This window comes from Pleurodeles waltl, chromosome 6, assembly GCF_031143425.1.
Source record: "Pleurodeles waltl isolate 20211129_DDA chromosome 6, aPleWal1.hap1.20221129, whole genome shotgun sequence".
In the NCBI taxonomy this organism is placed as follows: Eukaryota; Metazoa; Chordata; class Amphibia; order Caudata; family Salamandridae; genus Pleurodeles; species Pleurodeles waltl.
The window spans coordinates 820,869,154-820,896,626 of NC_090445.1; the positions used below are offsets into that span (position 1 = coordinate 820,869,154).

The following is a 27,473-nucleotide window of genomic DNA, read 5'->3' on the forward strand; positions in this document are numbered from 1 at the left end:
ATGTCAAATCGAATTTAGAATTAACAAATAATGTGTTTCTAGTTAACATGAATTGGTCATAAATAATATATGAACTGTAATTAACATAACAAAGCTTTTTTAAATTGATATGACTAGGCGTCAGGTTCACCCCTTTTTGTTGTATTTACACATTTTTAGATGAACATGGTTTCTCGTGCTCTGTGCAGTTTTAGTTAAAATAGCGTCCTTCAGCATTTTGTAAAATACTTTTCATTCAAGTAGTTTTACAGCCTTGTTTTTGTTGTATCTTTAAAATGTATTCTTCTTTGTGTTCCTGATGTCCCGGAGGAAAGAGCAGAGCTGTATCTTTAGAAGGACACTACTTCTGGCTAGCGGAGGATGTGCATATCATTTAAATGTGCCTTTTTTCTCTTGTGTGGCTTAATACAGGATTATTCTTTAGTACCACACCAAAAGCCATTTCCCATGTGATGGTGTTTTCTGTTTTACCATTGGAAATTGGGATGTATCACATCATCCCAGCAGTGGGTTTCTCGGTCTGAATAACTATTTTACACAATGTAATGAGATGTTTGCCAGGCATTTTCTTCCTATCTTTGGAGGCAGACTCATTGTGAGTTCTCTTATTGACTCTATATGTAGAATATGTTTCTATATATTATCCTTTTGCTGACTATGAATTATTGACTTGATTAACCAGTTACCCTTTTGCTTTCAGTAACATTTCTACATTTAAATAGATCTTCATGGTTTGACTTTGAACTGTGTCTGGTGAAAGTTTTATTAGTCTTGGTATTTCTCTAATCTGGGACCTTCGTTCTTGTGGCACTCACACAATGCTCCCAGTCCCAAAAATGAAGGCTTAAGAATAATACGTTTCAATAATTTTTTGGAGAACAAATTAGTACCAACAGCAATTATACATATTAATTGCATTGCCTAAATAGACAAATATACCAATCTGTCTTTCAAAGATGTTAACTGTATTAGGCTAACATATGTTTCTAGTAATTAGGTTACAGTACCACATATGGCTACCATGGGCTGGTCATCATACAAATGGAATAATAGATGGTACCCATTAGCGCAACTGTAATATGTATTTTTTTATGGTAGTATATAATAACTCATAACTTCCCCAAAACACTCTGTACTAAGGCTGTTATCTTATTAGCCTTTGCATATTATATCTGTGGCTGCCTGGTTCAAACTATAGACATTTTATAAAATCTTGAATGTAGTCAGGTTTTTCTTATGTGTTTATTTGTAACGGTTGCCCATGTTCTTCCACGCACAGTGTGGTTCACCTAACAAGTCAGGCTGTACCTGCCCATAGTGTAATAACTAGCAGCCAAAAACCATCTCGATTGTTGGAGCACAGGTCCTCTTAAGGGCACTATCTTATAACATTAAATGTACTTTTTGTCTGTCTGTAATGTAGCGTGCTCTTCGGTTGAATGTCTACAAGATAAGACATGTACGAAGGTCAGTGAGAGTGAACATCTCTAATTTATAAGGCAGCTGACTCAAACTTGGGTTCCTTGGGAGAAGGCCTCCAGTTGAAAGGTAGTAAATAGCAGTAAAGACTGTGCTCGTGCAGAACTAGAAAGCGTTTCTATAATGCTCCAGTTGGAGTCCTCCAGTCTTTCAGCAGAGCTCTTTAAATAGGACTGCAGTTAGTTCCAAATTCTAGGAAGGCTCTACCATGAAATGGGACCTGACCATCTGAATGGTGGCTCTAACTGGCAAGACTGTGCACACTGTGCCTCTTATCTCTTTTTAGGCGGCGTGGGCAGGGAGTATAGAGTTATTTAGTATTGCCACATTTTATATGTGCACCACTATATGCACTGTTCTGCAACAACATTCTACAGGTTGACCACTTCACAGAGGCAGCCTCGTAGTAAGCAATAATCCACCATTTTATGTTTTCTAGTTTTTATTTCCTCACTTGAGGCAGTTGAGGTTCTGTGTATCCTCTTCAATGGCCACGTAATCAGCATGCAGCGCGCTTCTCTGTGCACACAGCAGTGTGCTGCTTGAGGCACTGGTCTTGGTTCACTTCCACGCGTACTTTCATATTCCTTGAACAGCATCATGTGGCCAGGACAAGCACTTCGAAAGAGTCCCGTCACAGGTATGATAATTCTGGCCTACAGTCATAGTTGAACGTTGGCACCCATATAGCACACGCTTCGTAGCAAAACAACACATAATTCTCTCCCGGGCCACACCTTCCACCAGCTCTCAGCGACCTTAACGCAGCATGAAGGCTGATGCTGGGGTAGCTCACTTGAACTGTCAACTGCCTGCATACTTGGCTAGAATTCAGAGTAGTCGTTGCAGGAGATGTGAGTGAGACGCAGATTTTTAATTTTGAGCAGCCAGGTTACTATTGGCTTTTAGTCTCTAGTTGGATAAACGTTTGCCATCACTGATGTTAGGGCATGTGGAGTCTGCTAATAAATTGTTTTGCGGTGCTGGCTGCGCTTCAGGATTTGATTTCACACACCAGGAGGGAAGGAAGCAATGGTATGTGCTGGTCTGTGTTGAGAGGAGTACTACTTACACACCTGTGCAAGACTGCCCACTCTAACTTCAAGAGGCCCAGTCAGATATTGTTATGTGCCCAAGGGTCACACAGCTTATTCTTATGTCAAAGAAGTGAAATAGAAATGCTTAGATTTGAAAGTTATGTATTAAAAGGTAAAAATCCTATTGTCATTGAAGCCTCAAGTTAACCAATCTGGACATATAACATGCCCGTGAATGCCTTGGTATATTCAGGCTGAGACCTTATATAGTGGGCTATGTTTGTTAGATTATGGATTACTTTATGGATTTCCAGGGTATTTTGTTTCAGAACATAAGTAGTTTCAATGTGAATGGTTACAGTCCATGCTAGATTTGCATTCCCCAAACCAGGCATGCACTATACTAGTTATTCTGAAAACATGTTTCTGAAAATCTAAAAGAGGCATTCCTCCTTCATTAGCTGTTATGGATATGCCAACTTGTATGCAAACATCACTTCAGTTATAGTGCAGTGCCTCACCCATAATAGTGAATATGTCTCTGCTCGGTTCTTTCCCCAGTTAGTGACCATTATTGAATCTAACACTGTCGAATCCCCGACCATTAGAACTCAGCCTGCCTCTTCCCTGGCCTACTTGTACCGTTTAAACCTCCATGCAGAGGAGACTTCCAGAGCTGCTTATATATATATATATATGTATATATATATATATAAAGTGTGTACGTTTGAGCCTAGGTTGCTTAAAATGAGAAACTTGGAGCAAGAGAGAAGCGGTTAGGGTGGTAGCGGACTGGTCGCAGAGTTGTACACCTACTGAGCCATTGTGGAATACCTTACGCTTTCTCTCATGTGTTACACTTGTGGTTCTTTATTTACTAGAGACCCAGACTTACTGTGGCACTTTACATGCTGGGACAGGGTGGAAACGTTGCTCACTCGGTCAGTACTGGTATAGTTAGTGTTTTATATGCTGAAGATCTTTTGGTTTTGATATAATCTTTTACGTACGTGGCACTCAGCTCATCCTCTCTCTCTTTCAGAAGGCACAGTAACTACCCGGCTGACCTTATGTGCTGTAGGTCTGTGGTTGCTGGATGGACGAGCTGTTTTTGCCAAAAGGTAAAGAGTGAGAAAGCTAAGCTTGTTCTGTTTGGTAGATATATCTCTACTGGACCACCGCCTGGTGGCCCCCAATCTTGGCCTTCCCTCTCAGCCCTCGCAAACTCCCAGAAACCTGGGCACTGTTGATTATCAGCTTTCTATGGAGAACCAAGCCTCTGCTGTGTCTGCCTTTTGCTTTAGCACTCTCATGATACTCCACCATTTTTTTAAATGCTGCCCCTGAATGCATGAAAAGCGGTGATCCAAGCATTCATTACCAGTAAACTGGACTATGGAAATGTCCTCCCTGTTGGCATTTCATCACACCTTATCAAGAGACTTCATGTGGGACAGAACACGGCCGCCAGGTTTGTTCTCAACTTGCCTCCTCGTACCACCTTCACTGCCCACTTATGTAATCTACATTGGCTGTCAGTACATAAGCGTTACCTTTACAAACATCTTACTGATACCTACAAAGCACGTCACAGCCTTGGTCTTTCCTACCTTGGCAGGCTCATAGAGTTCTCGGTTCCTTCCAGACAGATTTGCTCCACGTCGCACCTGTTTGCTTCCCAGCCTCGCATCTGAAGTTGGCATTGGCGGTCACTGATTTTCCAACCTGGCTCCCAACGGTTGGTGTAAGCTTTCCTTTCTTTTCATTCTGCAGGTTCTCCAGACAAAATCACATGAAATAACATGGGTGTTACAAACTGACCTAGCTGTGGTTGTTTACCTACAGGAGCACTGACTTCACTTTTGGACTTTACAAACTCGGACAAAGTGGATAGTGGCCTAACAATGCCCTTTACACACTAGGTCAATACGAATACTTTCTTGGCTATCGTATTTTGCATAGAATACATTGTAAATACTGGTCTGATTGTGATGCTATATATATTGATGCATAGTGGAAACCGGTGTAGCAATTGTGCTCTTTAGGCTGGTGCAATGCTGGAACATGGCATAAAGATTTTACCTTCAACTCAATGTACATTTGACCTGTTTTCCTGTATAGTTTTTTGATTCAGAAGTACTAAGAAAGCTGAACCAGCCAGATCATCAGTTGCTGCGATACCATGAACAGCCAGTTTGCACAATATACACCTGTGGCATATACTTGGACATTAATGGTTGCGCCCTAACAAGCATTCATACTAGCCCATATTATTGCATCATCCTCAATGCTCAGATCTAATGACATTTTTTAAAAAATGTGGAGCCATCAGCATTTGTAAAATTGATAATTCTCCAACTACACATTGCCAAGATATAACCTTCTTCTACATTAAGAATGGAAAAGGGGATGCATATGAACATTTAATGCCTGCTAGCCAACCACCTGATTGATTACAAATGAATATCTGGTAAAGCACGGCATAGTCTCTGGTATGGCTGTAAGTACTGCATTGCAAGTTTACCTGGCTACATTAGTTTGTGACAATAAAGGTTCACGAGAAAACAATTCAATTGTTTACACATCTTAAGCCAGCACAGGTTTGTCTAAGAGGTGCACTTAAATAAGCAGTTTAGAAGACCGATAGATGCACAGAATTCTCCTACATTGTTCCTACTCAGGATGGTTTGCCTTGACTTAACAGGAATAGACCCCTACATACTGGAACATGGTAATATGCTTTGACAGTGAGAAATGATTAACAGCAAGGTCTCCTTTTCCTAGCTAGTGTCTTTCAAGTTCTCAGATTTTTCCCCAGTTCTTTTAGCCGTAGAGACAACGTAGCCCCATTAAAGGTGTAATTGACAGTGTTACTCACTACAAAGGACACTAGGGGCCTGATTCTAACTTTGGAGGACGGTGTTAAACCGTCCCAAAAGTGGCGGATATACCACCTACCGTATTACGAGTCCATTATATCCTGTGGAACTCGTAATACGGTAGGTGGTATATCCGCCACTTTTGGGACGGTTTAACACCGTCCTCCAAAGTTAGAATCAGGCCCTAGGTACTCAAACGGCATTAAAAAGCCGGACTCTGAAGTTTCCTTGACCCATTGGGGTGGATAAGCATTAAACGCTTAACAGAAGGAGGTAGGTAGTGCAAGGTTGAGTCGGAGTACAGTACTTTGCAGTTATCACAGTTGTATTAACAACTTGGATATCGGACCAGAGTTGTTGTTTTTTTCAAAATATACAATACTTTATCAAGTAAAAGTGTGGTCAAAAAGTGAAATAGCACACATTAGAACTATACAGTGAGGAAATAACACAGAGAAAATATAGAGGTAAACAAGGGCATCTGAATTACACACACTACAGACTGTTCGCAATCACTAGGTGATCATGAGTAACAGGAAGAGAAACAATATAATATAAAGCAGTTTTATTTTTGAATGATTAAAGGATGTTACACAAGAGATACTGTTCACATCTGTTTACCAATTGCAGTGCTACTCATTGCAATCACCCCAAAAATTGCTGTTGCAACAAAACAGTAGTTCGGCCAACATAAAAAATAGTACCTAGGAGTTTTTGGCTTGTAATGAAAGAATTGTTACAAGGCAATGAATATGCACTGCAGCTCAGCCTAATTGAAATAAAGAACCCTAGACTTCATTGTTCTACAATTAATGGATCGGGAACATCTGTTTATCTTCTGATTTACATTTAACATGTGTGAGTCCCTTAAAATGTAGATATTTCATGATGTGTGAGTAATATAGACTCCGTATTAGCGGCCTCCATATGACAACGGAGGTGTGAGCACAAGGGCACACACCTGGATCGCACAGCCCCTTCTCAGGTCTCTTGAACCAGCTAGCGCCATGTGTATGATTTACCTCTGCACAAACGAGTATGAGTTCAGAAACAATAAAGGGTGGTTCAGGAAGGTTGTGTGTGCCATGCATAGTCACCTCTCAGCCCACCCTTCGTTTGGTGCACATCTCCTGCTGGTGAGAGATTGAGAGGGCTTCTAGGTGCAGTATAAACATCCCTGGACTCCTTGAGCTGTCTATTGGTTTCCAAGTAGTCAAGGTCAGCAGCAGCTCAGATCAGCAGAGCTGTCAGGCTTGTTCATAGCATTGATGATACAGAGAGTACTATGCCCCTAAATTCTGGATGTGCCAAAACAAGGTCCATGTCAGTCTGTATTTCCTTTGTGAAAGGCTTGGGACCTGACAGAAACGCATCAGGCTAGGCACGTTGCACTTTTTTTTTACAATTTTGAATGATAAAAGGGCAATTCTCAATTAAATAAAAAATAATATATTTGTACCTGGGATTCTATTCCATCAAGAATAGAGAACAGAGGGCATTAATAGAAAGTCCTTGATAGGTACAATAAGCACTGCACTGTTATCCCAGATCAGTCACAGACGTAAGCTTCTGCTAAAAGATATGACACCTTTGTGTCCTTTTTTTATTTACCTCCCTTGAGGCATATATCTGTATTTGATATGTGTTCCAGGCAGTCCAGCTGAAATTCAGGATTCTGAGATATTAGTGTAGCTCAACTTAGAGTTGATGAGATTCCCAGAGACAATATCATTTACATGAGAAGACACAAAAGAAGATTGTCTTAGTTTGCTATCTTGAAGGAAACAGAAGTTATGAATAGCCCCAGGGAAGACAGAAGTGTCCAGTGAGAGGAGGGATTAAAGGCTGATTTGTAACTGTTGGGGGTCATAGCAGTTGTATCACGGTGTTCACCAAGTTTGTTACTATCTTCTTTTCCAGTCTGTTCTTCTTAGGTAGCAGCAAAGTCTCTTGAGGTTGACGAATGTGCTGGTAGAACTTCATACAACTGAACTGTGAAGCACTGTCTGAGAGTTGACTTCACAAGATGAAGCATGAAACAAGGGTGGAAATGAAGAGTTGGGCTTATGAAATAAATTGATTGAGGGAGGCCTGGAACTATGAATGAAATGTTTCTAGCATCAGGGAGTCAGTGAAAAGCCTTGAAGGCATCAAAGATGTGATTGCTTCTGCTTGGTGGCATTGTAAATATGTTGGTGTTTGTATATTATGTGTATAGGGACCCCAATACAAAGCCGATTGGCATAGTGAAGGCAAGACAGGACTCTTGAGGCCAAGGTCCAATAGCAGGGCCAAATGATGGAATTTCCTGCTTAGAATTCTCCAGTTGAAGCAAGACTTATTGTCACTTGTTTAACCTCAGGTCGAAGTCCACGATTACGCCTAAGTCATTGGGGGCAGTCAAGTTTCCTTGGAACAGAGGTTTGGGAGACATATTCTTCCCACGCTCCACACATTAGAATATCTATTTCTAAGGAGTTTTGCTTCCAAGTGTCTACAGCCCATGATGTTTCAGTCCTAAGGTGTTCAGGTTTAATTGTTTTTCCCGCTTTAGGATGATCTGGGTATATCCAGTGTAGTTCTATCAAATGGGTATGAAAGATCTGATGAGGTCTGGGAATTACTAAAAAGTAAGGTAACCTTTAGGGGCACCCATCCGGTTAATGAGTGGAGGTTTAGAGAAAAGAGGAAGTGATTTAGAAACCTTCTTCCTGTTAAGTTCAATGCCCTGGATTCCGGTGTGATTTAGCATTTGGAGCAGTAGTTGATCGTTGATGGTGTTGAAAGTTCACAAAATGTTGGGAGGATGAAGAGTGTCAAGCAAAGTCTACTTTGTTCTTGAGGTCATCCCAGATTGAAATTAATTCAGTTCTAGGGCTGAAGCTCATCTGTTCGTGGGAGAGGAGGCTGTTTTGTACAAGGAAATCGGTGTTTGTTGGAAAACTGCATTTTCAGTAAGCTTCACTAGGAATGGTCATTTACTACCAGCCTGTAGATTGATAAGTCTGATCAATCAAGTACTTGCAACTCAAGTATTAGCAACTTGTAGAACATGTAGCAACAATATGTTAGAGAACTCTCCTATTGGAGAGGGTGACTTCTTCACGATTGCTCTAGATAGTATGACTGCAGGCAATGCTAGGAGGATGTTTTTGAATATGCGTGGGGATACAGATCATTTGTAGGTCCAATGATGGAGATTCTCTTGATTAGTTAGTTCCTTTTATTTCATAGAAAGTATGTTAAGTGCACAGGGTAAATCAATTTTAATGCTAAAGTTACCGTAAAATAGTTTTTTTCTATAATAATTCAATCTCTGGGCTTTTAGTTGTTTTGATGAAGCAATCAGCCAGTGAGTTGCAGGGCTCCTGAGAGTGGTTCTTGTGTTTTGAGTTTTAGTCTTGATTATGGAGTTCATAAATTATTTTGAAGATTTCTTAGATTTGATAGGAAACACCCAGTATGTGCTGGGAGTGGTGATATCTCTTGACTGTTGTAGTTGATGTTTCACTTTATTATGTGTTTTTCTCCAGTGCCTTTCATCTGGGCTCCGCTTAATTTTAATTGTAATTTTACATGTAGGTTTAGCCAGTCAGCCAGTCTCCAGACAGTGTTGTTGGCATTGTGAGGTATTGAGAAAAATCACTTTTATTGTTGAAGTGATGATCACTCCAAGTGGCTGTGCTTTTTCCCCGTCACTGATAGCAGTCTCTTTAGAGCTATAATTGCATAGATAGTATTTCCAGAAGAGCAAGTCTATCCACTGACTACTTAGTGGAAGTCAGGAGCTATAAAGTTAGAGATGACCAATGTGACATAGTGCAATTCGAACGTGTTGAACTGGGTGTTAAGTTCACCCAAGATGAATAGATGTGGTGCTGTTCAAGCTTGTTGATCTAGTTGTTAGGATCAATCAAAATTAACAGATCTGTGTCTTTTTATTAAGATGTCTGACATAAACCTAAACCCAGGAGGACATCTTGTAAAGCAATGTTGTTTGAAGGTGGTCAGTAGATGAGCAGGAAGGAGTTACAGAAATTCAGGCCAGGTGAGCAAGATACAAAGGCACATTCATGCTGCATTGTTGTGTATTGTTTGATGTTGGTGGTAGTAAATGCATTTTCTAAACCACAGTTATGTGCAACCACCTTTCTTCAAATGGTAGTTTCTGAATAGATGTGGATAACTCTTCAGAATTACCTCATGTGGATTGTGTAAGGCATCTTCACCCAGCTACATTTCAGTGATGAGGAGGTAGGGTGGCGTTAGATGGTTGGTCACAAATGTGGATTCTGTTTTTGCTTAAGTATCTTTTATTGATAAGGATTCATTAAGGTGATTGTTAGCTGGGTACGACTGGAGGTTTGAGCATACCTTGGTGAGTTAGGTAGCTTCAGAGATTCCTCTGTTCAGTGAGGCTGCATTGTTCGAAAAATAGGATTGCAGTGGTTCTGGTTTCTGGAGTCTAGCATTGCAAGGGGACTGCAATCCTTTGGAGTAATTGCTCTGTCAAGTGCTGGTTCTAATGTGGGGGCAAGCAGTGTGAGTGGAGAAGTGTAACCAATTGACCCGAAGGTTGCTCAGGAGAAAGTGCTGGTTCTATTTTGGGCGCAAGCAGTGTGAGCGGAGAAGTGTAACCAATTGATCTGAAGGTTGCTCAGGAGATTGCAGTGGGCTGAGAAGCCCAGGGTGGATTATATGGTATGGGTTCGGTGATCACTCTGGTAGTTGCCCTTGTCAGTTTGACAGCAGCTTGTGAGGTAAGTGGTGTATCTTGCTGGAGAGGCAGCAGGTAAGGTTTTGGCTTAGGTAAGTCTTGTATGGTGAAATGATGGTTTGGTGGCTATCTATTGACTCTTATGTTGATTGCTCCGGTTCTATTGGTTTCTCAGGTTCGAAATACAGCAGAGTTCCTGGGCAAAGACAAGACCAAGATTCATCTAGTTAGTCAAGGCGGTGGAGGAAGAATTTAATTGAGTTAAGATAAATACAAAATGTTTGAGAACAGAAGGAGGTTAGAGATTTACTAAATAGGTTTGGAGGGAATAGATGGTAGATAGTTTTTGACAAGAGATGCATATGTGGTGAAGGCAGGAAAGCACTGGGGAATGAGAGGGATATTTGATAATAGGTGAAGATTTTGTTGGACATGAATGTTAAATCATAAGAGAAAGGGTCTATGGGCCAGATGTTCTAAAGGATTTTAAGATTGCAAACAATGTGATTTGCAAAACCATTGGGTTTAGCAACTGCAAAAACACCAAAACCTCTTCTGTGATTTGCAAATGTTGTTCTGAATTCCAAAAGTGGTTTTGTGATGTACTCTGGGTCACCACCTCCGAATTCAAATTATATTTAATAATGCAATCTCATATCCTAAAAAAAATACTGACTCCTCAAAGGAGGTCGTGACAGGCTCATAAGGGGGAAGCCGTCTTTGTAGGCCAGCTTTCCCTTTAGGAATAGTATCAAGAAACCTGGGGAGAGGAGCAGGCGGTGGTCCAGGGGACACCGCCTGCGCCCTCTGGTGTGTTGTTAAATGGGAAGCATTTATTTTTAGCTCCGGTTCCTTTAAGGAACAATGACTGCTTTCAAAAAAATCTGTTTGGGAACGCAAAAACAAGGATGGTTCCTTGCAGTTCTTTGCAGGCCACCATCCCTATGTTTGTAGCCAGTCACTCTCAGAGGGTCACAAATAGCAACCTGCTTAATTAATATTCACCGGGCAGGTTGTTCAGTACAGTGGCCTATCGTGGGTTGTCAGCACCCGGGGCAAGGCAAGTAATTTGCGCTCCCTAACCCGGGGCAAGGCAAGTAATTTGCGCCCCCTAACCCGTGGATTTAGTCTCTTCCAAGATGTTGCGCCCGGCCCCCCCTGCACTCCCTACGCTACGCCACTGGTTCAGTAAGAGCCTCGACTGTACATTTCGCAAAATGACCTATTAGTACATAGGTTGCATTGTATGAGAAAAAGCAGGTCACAATAAGTCGGTACGCAATTTACACACACTACTTGTGACATGTATTTTCGTACATTCATGCTTCTTGTCTTTTATGACAGACATAGAGTCAAAAAGTATGTGTGTGGGGCAGGGATGAAAAGTAAGGTATTCATTCAGTTATTCAGTCATTATAAAGCAGTGCATTTATTTTGAAATAGAAATATAATTTTTTAGTCATGGAACGTTTTGTCTTTTTGTTTTAGGTTAATCAAAGTTGTCCAACAACCAAAGAGGTTCGCAGTCTTTTTACAGACGCAATAGGCCTGCTACAGAAGAGAGGTGTGGTCTTCCTGAAATCACAGAAGCATGACGTCTATCATGTAAGTCAATTTTAAATTGGATGTTAGATTGTGAGGTCAATATATCTGAATAACGGCAATAATTTAATCCGCCCAGAAACACATTGTGAGTCTGTTAATGGTCCATAGACAGTGTTGGTGAAAGTGGCCACTGTTGTAAGCACCCTCATAGAAAGTCTTTTGAACCCGCAGTGACTGCCAAACATGCACTTACATAAGGTAAGTCCTTGGATACAGAATTCAAGCAAATTGACATTCTCGTTGTAACGAAAAAGTTGGTTTATTGCGACTCATCAAAAAAGTGTATTTTATTGCAATTTTTGAAATCATGTAAATAATCTTTTATTTCACTGCTAAGCAGTAGTGGCCTTTATATTATTTATTTCACATGACAATGCTTTAAAGCAAGACATACATTTCTACATCGTCCTGATTAACCTAGGAATATGAAGCTTCCCCAGACCTTGCTCCATCACAGTTGGATTCTCACCAGTACCGAGTTCCTTCATAGCAACACTGAGACTTTATAAAGAAAGGGGAGAAAGCTGGAGACAGGGGTTATGCACTTTGTGTTGTACCTTCTCATTTCTTGCCTCTTTATTCATAGTGCTTGGGCAATTAATGTTAGGAAACCCTTAAAACATTATGTTGCTTCCTGTTGTCACCTTTTGTCCATCGTGCTCCATTGCGATTTATTAATATTTTCTTTCATGTTCTCATAATTACAGCAGTGTCTGTCTAATTTTGCAACTCCAAGGTACTAGTCCATCATATGAAGCCAGGGAATTGGCCACATATGATGGCATTCAGTTCACACAAAGCTTGTGTCAAGCTCTGATTGGACAGCCTTCTCTAGAAATCTAAATACATCCAAGGCAGCACAGGAGAAGACCTGAAGTCAAAACAATAGTGTTACTCAGTGACATCTCGATACGGAAGATGAATTTTACAGGCTAACCTGTACCACTATATAAAAATACTGCTCCGAAAGGACAGGTACTTACAAGAAAGCAAATCCATGTATCCACTTTGTGACTTTGGGTTTCGGTTTAATTGTTTATCAGCTTTAGTGGAATCCATTTGAGATGATGAAGGTGAGCATATAGGGTGGAGATCTGGTCTAGCAGAACATTTTGGCCCGAGCCTTGAAGACCTGGGTTGTAATTGTAGCTTCAACAATTCATGTTTTCTCCACTGATTCAAAAGTGTCTCTCTTCTATCCTCTGTGGAACCTCAGTCATTGACGCAGCAGGTCAATGGATGATGTTTTTTATAGCTTAAATTCCAGTGTCATAAGCAACCAGGAACCCATTAAAGCTGACAAAGGGTAGTGATTGAACTGGGATATATTCTCAGAATCCTAGAGCTCCAGAAAGCAAATTGAAAGTCTGAGGAGAACCCCTGGAATTCAGTAGGTGGAAATGGCATTGCAGACATGGACGGCAACTTGATACAGCTCTTTTCACAACACATCGGGTATATTAAGTTTGTTACGTTTTTCGAAATTAAAATGACACTGATATAGTATATGAAGTTGCCAAGGTGTTTTATACCCATTTTCCTTCTGATCTGTCTAGACAACTGACCAAGATAAAGAGCTGCACAAAACAACACTGGGCATCATTCAGGCAGATTGCAGAAGGCATCGGCGTAAGTTATACATGTTATTATATCAGTCCTAATCTGTTACATGACATAGAGAAGTGTTTGATTCACTGAGTAAAATTGGTAATCCCAGTCAGAAGTCTGAAAAACCTGACCATGATTCTTCTCTGTTGCATGCCACTCGAAGTATTCAAAGTTTTGATACCTGAAATCTTCAATACTCCTACAAAATGGCCCTGTGTGCATGAACGTTGAACCATTTACAGAATCTTTTGTGTAGATTTACCTGTTGTGTCTAATTTAGAATTGGAGTGTTAGCTAATCTAACCTCCTGCCTTGACATAAGGTATGGGTGGTAGGGGCTCACTGAAGTGTGGGCAGTCAGAGTTCTTGGTGTGTCAGGCGGGGGTTGGAGGAGTGGGGGTTGAAAGTGGTGTGGTATGCCTGTGGAAATGTTATCTGAGAATGCCTGCTGTTATAAAAGCCCACGCCCGCTGTACTCATTGAGAAATGAACTGCTCAGACCTTGATAACGTTTCCTGGAGACCCTCACGGGTGAGTAGCTGCGCTTAACAGATCCCTGATTGATTGATTGATTGATTGATTGGAGGGCTTAGAAGAAGGTAACACGTCCCAGGTGAGGCTTTATCCTTGAATAGGCCACGCCTGCACGTGGACCGACTCATTTGATTTGAAGGTTGATGGAACATGTATAATAGACGCAGCTTCCACTGGTCTCATTGGAAGAGCCCATCCCCAATCTTGTTTTTTGATTTGGTCGTTATATTAAATACTGAGTAGGCAGAGGTTTTGCCCTAAGTTATGAACGAGGAGGGAAATTACCGACCAGAAAGAATTGGAAATAAGTTTCAGACAAAACGTGAGGATGGCAAAAAATACATATTTTGGCTAGTGTATATCATGACGTGTATTTGGATATTTTGATGATTTCACAAGAGGGATGAAACAGCTCGAGCAGCGATGTAGGCGGGTGCGGCATAAAGAGCAAACGAAGTTCCAAAACCAAGGACCTGCCACAGCCTGCGGATAGTGACCAACCTCTCTTGCAGGCAAGGCCAACCCGTTGCTTTTTCCGGGCAAGAGTCACAAGTGTGGAAGTTAGTTATGTCAGAAGCATTCGTGGGGTCCGCGATAGCAGCTATCTGCAGGGCCCGTGTTCTGCTTTTTTCAAAGGCCTCGGCCTGATGCGTTTCCTGTCAGCCAACCCGAACACCATTTCACTTCACCCGGTTGCATAAAAAAATACATTTTCTGTACTCTGTTATCAATTCTTTTATTTAATTCCAATGCCCCACTTTAGGCTAAAATGAAGTGACAGAACTGATAGGGTGCAGAAAATGTAGTTTTATGCAGCTTGCCTAAGTAAAACGGAGTTAGGTTACTCGCTGTTTTGGGTTTTGGGAGGCAACGGGTTGATTGCTGGCATCCGCCATAGTTTGAACGGACCCCTAGGCCCCTGACAACACTGTAGTCTTTACAGTTTGAAAAAAAAAATATTTCCAGACACCGAACACTTCTTCAGTAATTAATGATCCACCACTAAGCAAAAGAAAACTCAATCAGCACAAATACAAAGTTCATAATTATTACTGTTGTATGGACGACGCAGAGTCATGTTTGTGTGTGGCTACCTCCTCATTTGGAGGGTACAGTTCTCATTTTTACTGCAACAAATGGTCTCTTTTCTGCTCCGCCCTTTTAATGGATACCAGTGCAGAGTCCACGTTAGGCGCTCATCTCAGTGTCACAAGACACTTCCTAAAACGTTAAAGCTGGAGAGCAACGCTGTAGTGTCCTTAACCTGAAACGTAAAGACGATCTTGCGGAATTGCTTAATTCTCTAAACGTACTGAAGAAAGTCAGAATAATGCAGTTTAAAAAACCCATGACCCATATGAGGATCCGTTTTCCGTTTAGTTGCTGCAGGTGTTTTTCTTTTTGTTTCAGTGTTTTTAGAGCCGAGATGCCTCTTGAAGTGGTTGTTTCAGTTACGAATGCCAATTTCATTCATTCATTCATTCATTCATTCATTTTGAGATACACCAGTAGATTTCTGGAAGCAAAGCTTAATTTCAGATTTTTTTTTAATTACACTCCTTCTGCTGCTGCTTCCTGCTTTGACTAGATTTAAGGGACTGAAAAAATCAAACTAGCAGGGGCCTAGTCTAGGGTTGGCGTGCCGTTTTAATTTTTGAGAGTTCCTCGGGAGTGCTAGGGGAACCCTTCACGGTGAATGTGTCATGTTGACTGAGGCAGTCAATGTAATTACAAACAGCAGTCACCTGGACCGATCTGCTGGCCCTGAACAACGTACACGTACCTTCAAATTAAGCAGGCATCAGAAGCTAACACTCCCACACTACTAATGAGTTTTAATGCAAACGTCTTGGAATACTGAGAACTACACAGGTTTGTGCTTCACTGGGTGAGCAGCAGCACCAGTGTACAGCAAACTGTCTCACTCTGTATCCATCCACCAGTACACACGTAGTATCTCAGGCAATAGTACTGACGTTTTTCCAAACTTTTTTATTATTGTATTCACTTAAATACCTGAAAACGAGAAAACATACTTTGCCTACACAAGCCGTAGACATAAATGTGGAAAGTGGTAAATAAAGGATATACTGAGCATCCATAGTTTCGTTATGGTACACAGTCATATAAAGTACATCATTGTCCGTGGCCATTTTATCATATGGAGGCGTTCGATTCAGTGAGATGACTCTCGCCATAAGAGTCACAATGCTTTTGTTTTTTTTAATTGGAGTTGTGGTTCAAGAGTGAATTACAGACACCAAGCAAAAGAAAATCAAAACGTTATGGTAAAGATATAAAACATAAACAGGCAGAGCGATCTCAAGGTTAGAGTATTAAAATCTGTATTGCAGTAACAATCATCAATAGGAGAAAAGAGTTCAGCAGATGTCTGAGGGCCCAGTGCATGTTACAGGAAGCCGCAGACAGAGGTACATCACGTAGATACAATGTAAGGGTCAGGACATGTCTCGGCCGAGTGGCCATCACCTCTCATGGGGCCCCGAATCAGGTAATCTCGGAGAATGAAACCACTATTGGGGGGTTGGTGCAGGCACGGAGAAGCAGCCACGGCTCCTTCGCAGTGGCGGAGGGGTATCGCCCCACTGGCCCAGAGCCAGCAGCTGAAAAATAAAACAATATTTTATTATCATTTTATTTTTCAGCTTCTGTCTGAGCCAACGTGTGCCGCGAGGGGCAGGGCTGGGCCACGGAAGAGGAGAAGAGGAGTTGAGTGGAGTGCACTTAAGTGCGCATGTCTCTGTGGCCGGCTGTAATAGGCTGGCCAAACAGACATGCATACTTAGGTTTCTCCAATCCAGCTGTATTTGACAGTCGGGTTGGAGAAACAGCACGGACACCCTGTGCCTGAGTGAGCAGTAAACCGGCCCCCTCAAGCCAATCCCGGTGCTGCTCTCATGCTTTGTAATAGCATGAGAGTAGTGCAGGAATTGCACAGGGAGTCTCTGAAGTTGTCCCATGGACTGCTGAGACCAAGAAGCAGAAGAACACGAGGTGGCAGGCAGCTCCAGGTAAGTGTTTTTTTTTTTTAATTAATATTTGTAAAAATACGCCCTGTGCTCTCCCCTTATCTCTCCCCCACCAACCCCACTACTTTTAAATTGAGTCGGCCGCCACTGCGAAGGAGGCTACCACAGGAGGAGCTGTGATTAGGTCTGTGAGTGAGGAGAGATAATTGAAAAGGGGGGCAAATGTCTACTGGGTAAGAGCTTTATGGTATTAATTCCCAGTATAGGGTGAGATGTTAATGACAGTGGGCCATATCTCACTGGCAGTTGTTGAGGTGGGGAGCTAGTTGATGGTCTCTGTGGATTGCAACTTTGCACTTTGCCAAAAAGCAGCAGCATTACTGTAAGGCACTGGACCCCATGGGGAACGTCACTCACCTAACCCAGCAACCCACTGGGGGAAACCTACAGGGGCGGTAGTCTGTAATGGCAGCAATAGTGTTGTATACTGTAATCCAGAAATGGACTATTGTGGGCAGTCCTGTGACAGGTGGAGACAGGAGGTGCCATCTGCTCCACATAGGCAACAAATAAGAGTCACAGTGTCGCTGCTTTATATGTATATACAAGGCAGTGTGGCTGCTGGTTCCCAAGGGGTGTCATAAGCTATAATGTTCTCACCCATGGTCTTCTAATCTTGTCATGCATCCCCTGGTTTTATATTCAGCTTTTTCGTGGGTGCGCAGTGGTCCATACCCGGTCTCCATTCTGGCAAAGAGGTGGGGGGTTGTATCACCAGCCACATCCAAGAAGTGTAAGGCTTGCTAGGCTACCTCCCATTTCCTACATAAGTCATAATAGGACCATCTTGGGTGTAAAATCAACTGAATGTCCCATTATCGAGACTAGGTTTTGCTGAATTCTCCAGCATGGCTGGATGTAAGGGCATTCCCAAATCATGTGTGTTAATGTACCTCTTGACGAGTATTATCTAGTACAGGTCGGTAGATTGGGGGATTTTCATCTTGTGTAGCCAACCCTGGGGTGTAATATACCCTATGTAGGTAGTGAAACTGGCCAAGTCTATGTTGAGTTGATATTGCACGCATTCAGGGAACCATTTTGCCCAATAGTATTGACTTGCACACCATCAAAATACTACATCTGTTATCCAAACATGATTAAGAACCTTTAAAATACCGCTATGCATAATCATTTAAATGTCCATGCCCCTTTGAACCCTTATTTTTCATTTTTTGCAGCTCTCTTTATTTGATTATGATAAAAGGATAGACAAAAAAATAAAGGAAATATAAAAAGTAAAGAACAGCAACACTACAAGGGTACTATCTTGATTTTCTCTCATGTAAATGTTTACGTTAATTATAGCACCGTCACATATCAGTGTCTACCAAATAACTTTGCCACCCCCTCCAGATCTTATCATGCTTATTTGGACAACCTCTAAATTGGTATACAAACTTTTCTGACCTGGCACATTAGTCCATTCCTTGGGTCAGCTCTGCCAACGAGGAAACCGTCTCTGACCTCCAATGGTGTACAATGCCCTCTTTTTACTATGAGGAATCCCATAGCTACCCGCTGTCTGATCGATGCCTTCCTGCCCATTCATCCCTCAATCTCAATAGTATCATCTATGGCTCTGGTATCACTGATCTGCCCACAGCCTCAGAGAGAACGCTACTTATTTAACCTCAGTATCTTTATATTACAGAGCAGTCCCAAATTCTGCCCTGCATCTCAAGCAATGAGGTTCCACATCTTGTCTTATTGTATTCAACCTTGTAGGGCTACAATGCACACAGTGAAGGTATTTGAGTTGGATTAGTCTCAGCCTCATAGAGACTGCCATTACCCTTGGCGTAATTCTTGCTTCTTCTACATCTGGGGGACCTACATCAGTCTCCCAGCTCTCTCTTACCAATTGCATAGTGTCTGGGCTTTTATTTACTAGATTGCAGTAGACTTTTGAATTCTCTTTCACTCCAACCTCTCTGGAGGACTGGATTTAGATTTGGAAAGTGTCATCAGCTCCTCCTGATACATTTTAACAGTGTGTCTCAACTGCAGGTAATGGTAGAGTTGCAAACTGTGCCTCCTTTACTGACATCACCCAGCTTGGATATTCCTATTATATCCCATGTCCAAAAGCCACCCAATTTCCCTGTGTGCTTCAACCAATTGCCACTTCATAAGGTGGTCCGTAATGTCAGTACCCTATCCTATTTGATCCCTCTTAGGGCATGATGCCAGCATGACAGAGACAGAGACATCTGGGTTTCTGAAGTACAATCACCTGCCTGCTGAAGCCATACAATCGGTAAGTATACCATATTGCTCTATAGAGCGAGCTCCATGGCTATTGCCGGGTCACATCTATTAACCTGTAGCCAGTCATTGTTACAATTTGGCTAGCCCAATAATACAACTTGTGGTCAGTGACCCCTAGGCCGCCGCCATACTGGCTCAGAACACACTTTCATAGACAATTCTCAACAGACCCCTCTTCCCACAGAAATTTTGTGATTGCCAATTGTAGAGACTGGAAATATTCCGGTGGTATTTTATATGGAAAATTCTGTAAGGTGTAAATCAGCCAGGGAAGCAAGACCATCTTACATAGGGTTCCTCTATCCACTAAGTAAGTCTCCCAGGGGGTTCATATTCCGATGTGTCTGTGCATTCAGGGGTGCTATATTTAGATCCCATGCTATCTCACAAGTAGTTGTAATACCATACCTAGCTGTTTGTACTACTGTTCCGTCCAGCAGAGATTTACTTTTTTTAATGTTGCCATGTGCTGTCCTTTATATGAAGTTTGTAGATTTATATCAGTTGACCTTCAGGCCTGCTGCATTCTGTAAAACCTTAGCATTAGCATTTCCATTAGTTGGAGTAGGGAGTTCTCTGGTTCAGTAAAATACACCCAAAAATCGTCCGCATATAATGATATCCTGTCTTCCATACCTCCCGTCCATCTGAAGCCCCTCAGTTGTGCATCCTGCCTAACCTACTTTGTGAGCAGCTTCAGGGCCAGGGCAAACTGAAGAGGGAGAATTGCAGCCTCTATCAAGTGCACCATATTTGCCGCTAGTAGGAAAAAATACTATATTCTTGTCAATAATTTTTGGTCATGAGTGTAGAATGTAAATTCCTTACCATATGGATGCTTTAACTACTATACCTCTGAGAAGGCCAGTGACCGGTTCCAAGCATTTAAAATATTAGATTTATGTAGGGTTTGGCCACATCTGGTATTGGCCATGGGGTGTATAACCGAGTTGAAGTCTCCCCCAACTACTGTCTGTGTTGCAAGAGATTTAAGAAGGATCTTTGTAAGCATCTTAAGTGTGTCCTCTGTCAAAGTAGGCGGGCGTATACTGAGCAGTGGACAGTAAATGTTGCCATCTTGCCATCTACGATGGTGAATCTACAAAAGTCATTGTTCTTGGTTAGGATTGCAAAGTGTTTGTGTAAAAGACTGAGGAATGCCTGTTGATGCTTTGGTGTATCCAGAATGATGCACTCTAGTGTGTCCTCCGTGGGACATAGAGAGGCATTCAGAATATCTATGATATTATTACCTTGAAAGTGTCTTGTCTTTCTGTCACATGGAGTCGTGACGTGGCAACCAATGTTGAGGTGCACTCTGGTGTCGCTGTATACCATATAATCTAATACATGTTCTAACTAAATGAACTGTCACCCCAGCTTCTCCTGTCAACACACTTCTAAAACTGAAGCATCCGTCTCCTTCCCTTAACATTAGAAACATATACTATAGGGCTTGTAACCTAGGTTAATCTCCAAACGTTTATGATTTATCACAGGGATGTACCTGTATAGCCGACCCACCTAGATTGTAAAACATATATATCCACGCTTTCTCAGTCTAAGCAATTATAACATATTCTGGTAAGAATACCTCTCCAGCAATTCCAAGTACAGGGGCCCCCAGGGGAGCCCCAAGTCACCCATTCCGCAAGCCTTTTCCTGGCGATGTAAACCACCCAGAAAAAGCTGGCAGGATGGGACTCGTAATCCGCAGAGCGTATCTGCCGTGTCGGATATGAAACGCCAAGACTGCCAGGCTGCCTGGTGACGGCAGCCTGGCGGTGGTGGCGTTTCCACCGTGGCGTCTCCGCCACGGTCATAATATGGCTGGTAGTCCGCCCACCACCGTAAGTCTGGTGATCCATGGACCGCCAGACTCATAATGAGGCCCATTGTCTCAGTAGGCATAGTTGAGGTGTTTGACAGTTAGCAGTCTTGGTGGGCCTTTAAGTGGGGGGTGTTGAGCTACCAGGGACCTATGAGCCTTTACATCAAGAATAGATTCGGATAGTGTCTCTTTCAGTAGCCAAGACATCTGAAAGTCAATAAGAAAACTTTCCGGGTTACCCCTTCAGTTCCTCCCAGAACTCTGATAAAGTGCAAGTTGTTCCTTGGAGATCTGACCTCTTCATCTTACCATATGTTCCAGTTGATTTACTTTGTCTCTGAGTCCTGTAACATCCACGTTCAGTCCAGTGCGCTAGGTGAGTAGTCCTCAGCTTGGCCCACCTGGTATGTGATGCAGTATTCTGGTGCCCCCTGCCTCACTACCTCACTTCTCCCACCGACACTGTTGTTTCCCCGCTTGTAAGAAAGCTAGAGTGAACAGATGCCCAGGATTGCCCCAGACAGTCCCTGTTTTCAGAGGACTGCCCTGGCATCCCGATACTTTTGTTCAATTGAAATAAATGTCCTGGTTTTTGGGACAAAGGTCAGGTCAACCTGCGAATCAGAAGTGAGCGGTGTGCTCGCCTTTCATATGCAGCTCTAGAGCCTTAAGTAATTGAAGAAGTAATTTATTGGTTTCTGCCCGTCAGCTGCCTGCTCCCATATCTATCTCTGTGTGTCTATATACATATATATTTTGTCCTCGAAAGAAAGCTCGCTCCCAAACAGGTTAAAAATGATTTTGGAATGTAGCAAAGCCAGCAACATACAGATAATTCTTCAACATTTCTCCAGGCATTACCCGTGTAAGACATCTCCATCCTTGTTCACAGGCCAAATGCTTTGTTTCAGCAAATAATTGCAGGCACATGATTACTTGATTAAATACCAGTTCAGCCCTCAGTGGTCGTCTAAGTGAGATACAAAGTGCATCCTGGTAAAGGCAGGCCTGCACATTTATATTGCATCTTTAGTAGATTTCTTTTTCATCCTTAGTAGGTTGCTGTAGCCAGATAAACATCCTTTCATATTACATCACCACAGTGGGTCAATTGAAAGTACAGTTACCAGGTTTTGCTGAAAATGTGCCATCCTGTTGTTCTGTATGTGGCAATGTAGTAAAGTCACACAGACCTGCTTCCTTTTTGCAGTGTTGCTGCCTTCAATAAAACTGTGTTTTATTATTCTGCTTGGCTCCAGCAACCCACTTGGGATAATGTTATAAAATGTGCAGGACTACCTTAACCAGGATGCACTTTGCAACTCACTTTAGAGGCCCACTGGGGCAGAACTGGTACTTAACTGAGTGATCACGTGCCTGCAATTAAATCAGCTGAGCCGCCATGCACTCGGCCTTTGAACAAGAAAGGAGATGTTTGAGACGCTTTCAGCACTGGCTGCACCTACAGGGGTGAAATACACCAGACTACTGTTCTCTGCCGATGAAGCGATGAACCCAGAAACACGTGTCCAGAGATGAGAGAGATGAATGAAAATATAAGGCCTGGAACAATGAAAATGCTAAAGAATTCCCTATAAGTTGCTGGCTTTGCTGCATTCCTTAGTAAATAACCTGTTGCGAGTGTGCTTTCGTCTGAGGACACCCTTGGTTGTAAATATATATATATATATATATATATATATATATATATATATATATATATATATATATATATATATATATATACATACATATAAATATAAACACCAGTGGTGCCTGCCACTGAACAGGCGGGACAGGGCGCAATGGGACAGGGGGGTTGTTTAAAAAAATAAGTACATGTTAAAAAAAAAAACACTTACCTTCAAGGGGAGAGACACGTTCGTCTCCACTCCGTCCTCTTCCCGGCTGCACAGGCTCCCAGCCAATCACAATGCTGCTGAAAGCAGCGCTGTGATTGGTCTGAGCACCTTTCTTCACCGCTCAGACTTGGAGTGGGAGCCTGTGCATGTTCTCTACCCGGCTGTGCTATACAGCCGGGCAGAGAACATGCAAAGTGCGTTTGTCTTTTTGGCCAGCCGAACACGGCCAGCCAAACAGACATGTACTCTTTATGTGCACATAGCCCTCCTCGGGCCCCTTCCCTCCAGCCCAGCCCCGCCCCACAAAGAATACAAAATTATAATAACGTGATATACCTTATTATCATTTTATTTTTCCTTTTTGGAAAAACCAGTGGCGTGACGCTCCTCCGCCTTATCGAAAGATCCACCCCTGACAAACACACATATTTACAGGACAGGCCAGATATAAAGGTTTTAGTCCTACTTTTAAGTCTGACCTGTCCCGTTTTTTTGCTTTTCAAAATCTGGTCGCCCTTAAGAAGGAGGGTCGCTAGCCTGACCCCGAGCCCTATGCCGTGGCACACGTTCACCCATGTGCCGCCTTGTCCTGTCTTGGTGGCTCCACTCGCTCTGGTCTGTTTCCTAGCACAGTGGAAGGTACTCCACTCCTTCAAGCACATCTGGCCTCTGTGTTGTCTCCTGTCCTGGGCACCACTTCAGTTCTCGCCTTTCGCTTACAGCTACAACGTCTTTGCTCACTGTCTGTGTGGCTGCGGTCTCACCACTCCTCAGTTTGCACAGTCCTAGGACTTGCTTCAGGCCAGTGGGGTCTTTGTGTGACAATGTTTGCGGCTGACCTTGCCCCTGAGCCTGAACCTCAGTTTATTATGGCATACTATTCATTTATTACGTAATGTACGCAAATAAATATCCTTCAACTTTTCAAATTAACTTTGAAATCACATTCACTTCACATTCAAAATGTCCAATGAACTGTGCCTGGAAAATGTCCTTCAGTGGTTGATTTATAAACGAAACTGGATAATGTTTGATTTAAATTGCAACGTCTATGACGTACACATACATGAATACATGCAGTGTTACACACAGTACTGGGTAGTACACTTTGAATGCCATGCATGCTTTGACTATTTCCAGTCCTGTCAGCCTCATGTGCTGTGTTGGTCCATGCGTTTTCTGTGACTATATTGCCCTTTGTGTCTGGAAAAAATACCCCTTTTATTCTGGGGTGTCTGGAACGTGGACATTGATATCTTCACAAACAAATGAATCATTTCTACATCGTTGTGTAGTGTTTTTCAATGTTTGGAAAGAACCCTTTCAACCCAATATGATTCTGTGGTCTGTTTTGTCATGTATACACTCCTTTTGCTTTTTTTGCTTGGATTTTACGGTTTTAAATTGAGCCTGTTTTTCTCCTAACTTGGATTTCTGCATCTCTTACGTATTCATTGGATTATTCTCGGACTCACGAGTCTTAATTACCCCTCACATTCCTTTTCATCACATACAATTCCTTTAGCTCTTGAAATGTGAGTACTGAAGACATATTTTAATTGACAGGAGTTATAGCTATGTAGCGAAGCAGATTATTCTTGTCTGCATGTTTGTCTCCAACTTGTCACTTCTATGTTATTTGTGCATCCAAGAAAATTAATTAGTTTGCTGTCTGTAGTTTCTGTAAACTCAATTCTGCCATCGCATTGATTTATTTCCTTGATGTTTCGTTTACATTTTCTTCGATTCCCGACCTAGGCATGAATATATCATTGATATATCTCACATATAACGTCAGATGTAATTTACACTTAGGTCTTGCAAAAGATATGATGCGTCTAGATTTTGTACATAGACATATTTGCATGTGAGGGGGGTCACTGAGGTCAGGTTTCCCTATAAAAGAAAATGTATTTATTTATCCAAAATATGTCTCTGGTCCATAATCCGAAATTGTAATACAAAAACGGGATTAGCTCGTTTCTTTTACCTCTTGTAGCATCATCTGTACTAATGATTCTCTAAATCGTCCGACGATTATTGTGCAACGAAGATGTATATCTAGAATACCAAAAAAACACTTTCTCAACATGATCATAAAAAAAACACAAGCCTGATGGAAAGGAGTAGAATCTCTCAGCTAAGTACACATCATTTATATACTAAAAGTGGCAAAAAGGTATCGATGTTGATGCCGAGTGTTTGGAAAAATAGAATTAACACTGCATAAATTATGTCTCATTGGTGGATCCCAAGGTGATTTATGATTTTTGAGTAACCTTAATTATAGGCCTTTTGGGGGAACACTTAAGCTAAGTACTCTAAATTATCTTTTTTTTTTTGTATCATTGTCTATTCTTTCATAACACTGTTGTTCATGTAAATATTCCTTCTCCTTTTAACCATCAAAATTACTGAACAGAAGGATTCTCTTCCATATGGATCAGTTTCTTATTATTCTTGAATTTGTGCAAAACACCCATTTATTTCATTGAACAGGTTCATCGGTGTCTCTGTGGCACCATTCAAGCCTCCGTAACTTAGCTACTCGTCCCACAGCATAAGTCTTAGTTACTTGGTTACCATTGACAGCGCCACTGAGCAGGTTATTGTTACCCAGGCAGAGCCGTATCATAAGTACCAGCGTGATTTGTTACTACCAGTACTACACATACAAGCTTTAACAAAGTCTTGCATGATTTAGTGGGTATAAGAACTCGGACAGTATCAGTACCTGCGCTAGCACCTCTCGGTTACTGTCCATATCAGTGCCACCATTGTCGAAACGTATCACGCATGCCAGTATCAGCAATGCAAGCCTAAATAATTGTCACTTTCGGTAGAAATGACACAAGTGCAAGTCTAGGTGATCACTAGCAGAGACAATGCCACCAGTGCCAAGCTTTTATCATAGTACCAATCACTCCCAGCACCTGTAGCCCAGAAATAGCAGCAGCAGAAGTCTCCAGCCCTTCATGTAATAAGAGCTACTTCCATTCCATGAAAGTCATCCTGAGCTTCCTGAGCTACTAATATTATTATTGTTGTCAGCAGTGTTGACCTAAACGTACCAGACCTGGTTTCTGACAGTAATGTAAAAAGACTTTGTCAATGTGAAATACCTCTTCCTGGGTAAGACATAACCATAGCTGCAAGTACCTCCAGCACCAAGCTAATAATATTAGTAATGTCTCCCCAACACTGCATAATTCATCAATCTAGTATCATCTTTAAATATGTCTGGAAATTCAGTCATTGTTCTCAAAACATTGGTTTATGAGTTCTGAAAATACACACTATGTCATCTTAAATACACGCTCTCCATTTTGGTATACATATATTAATTCTGCACACCGGAGAGCTGATGAGCTACACACTGGAGAAGCCTGCTGTTGTGCCAGAGACTGATTTCTTTCTCCTCTGCATGTGATGAATAAATGGAAATTGACTTACAGCAAAACTGTGGTCTGTACATGTGGCGGCTGGTGTGCTGACAGTAAACACACACAGCGGTGGTGTAGGCCGTAGTCTGTTATCCAGGGGACCCTCCACCCAAGATCACAGGGCATATACAGGGTACAGGAACATGTCATGCTTATAAGGCTGGAACGATGCCATTATTGTGAACTAAGGTTGAGGCATTACAACAAAATTGAGAAGCATGTCATAGTCATGGAACTGGCGGGCATGTAAGGTTCTAAGACTAACACACTGTAGTCATGAAACTTAATGTCATGTTTCTGGCACTGGCGGACATGCTATAATCATGGAGCTGGGTACATGTTGTGATTCAGAAAATTATGTACATGCCTTGATTCTAAAAATTGGGAAGATGCCGTAATCATTGACCAATATATAATATTCCATGATTGTCCAGCTTTGAGATGTAATACTTTTGAATGTAACAGTAATGCTATGAGTCTGACAACTGTTCACATACTGTGAGTTTAGATTGTGTGGATGTGTCATGATTTTTGAACTTATAGATGTCATGATCCCAGAACTAGGCAACATGCCGTGATTCACAAATTGCTAGACAAGCCATGAATCTAAAAACTGGGCACACCATGACTGAGATATGTTAATGGTTATGTGTTTCTCCCTTTTGGTTTTAACAAAATTTGTTCAGCATTATGCCTGTAAATTGCGTTTTGAATTGCTCCTCATGCTTTGTCTTATGAGCACAATTTCTTAAGAGGATCTCCGTCAATGCCCTCTCCTCTTAAGGGTGCCTTGAAAGAGCACTACGCACTCACACACGTCACTTAGTGAGATGAGGCACCTGCGATAGGCATGAGAAAAATGTGGTAAACGTAGTCACATGGGACTACACTGCAAACAACATCACCTAGAGTAGTTTCAGAGGTAGGGCTAAATGTATAGTGTACATTGCACAGCATTCTCACAAATGTCACTCGTTTACCTCAGTCTGCGAGATTGAATTGGCTGCACCTCTTTTGTCTACCCAGCCCTAAAGGTGATAATATCCCTTACCCTATTTCCTGAGATTATCTAGCTCTCAGGGTTAAGAATCTTTTTACCTGGGTAATAATCTCCATTCAGCTCCTGTGCCCATATGCCTATCCATCCAGCCTTTGAG

General features: G+C 41.9%; 1 protein-coding gene across 9 annotated transcripts in view; it reads left to right on the forward strand.

Moving 5' to 3' along the window:
• The window catches only part of STN1 (STN1 subunit of CST complex), a 426,801-nt gene that overhangs the window by 352,294 nt on the left and 47,034 nt on the right, over nucleotides 1-27,473 (forward strand). For all 9 annotated transcript variants that reach the window (XM_069239456.1, XM_069239461.1, XM_069239459.1 and 6 more), the window contains 2 exons: nucleotides 11,601-11,717; nucleotides 13,274-13,346. In XM_069239456.1, the coding sequence (XP_069095557.1) occupies nucleotides 11,601-11,717; nucleotides 13,274-13,346 (190 nt within the window). The remainder of the gene's footprint in view (nucleotides 1-11,600; nucleotides 11,718-13,273; nucleotides 13,347-27,473) is intronic.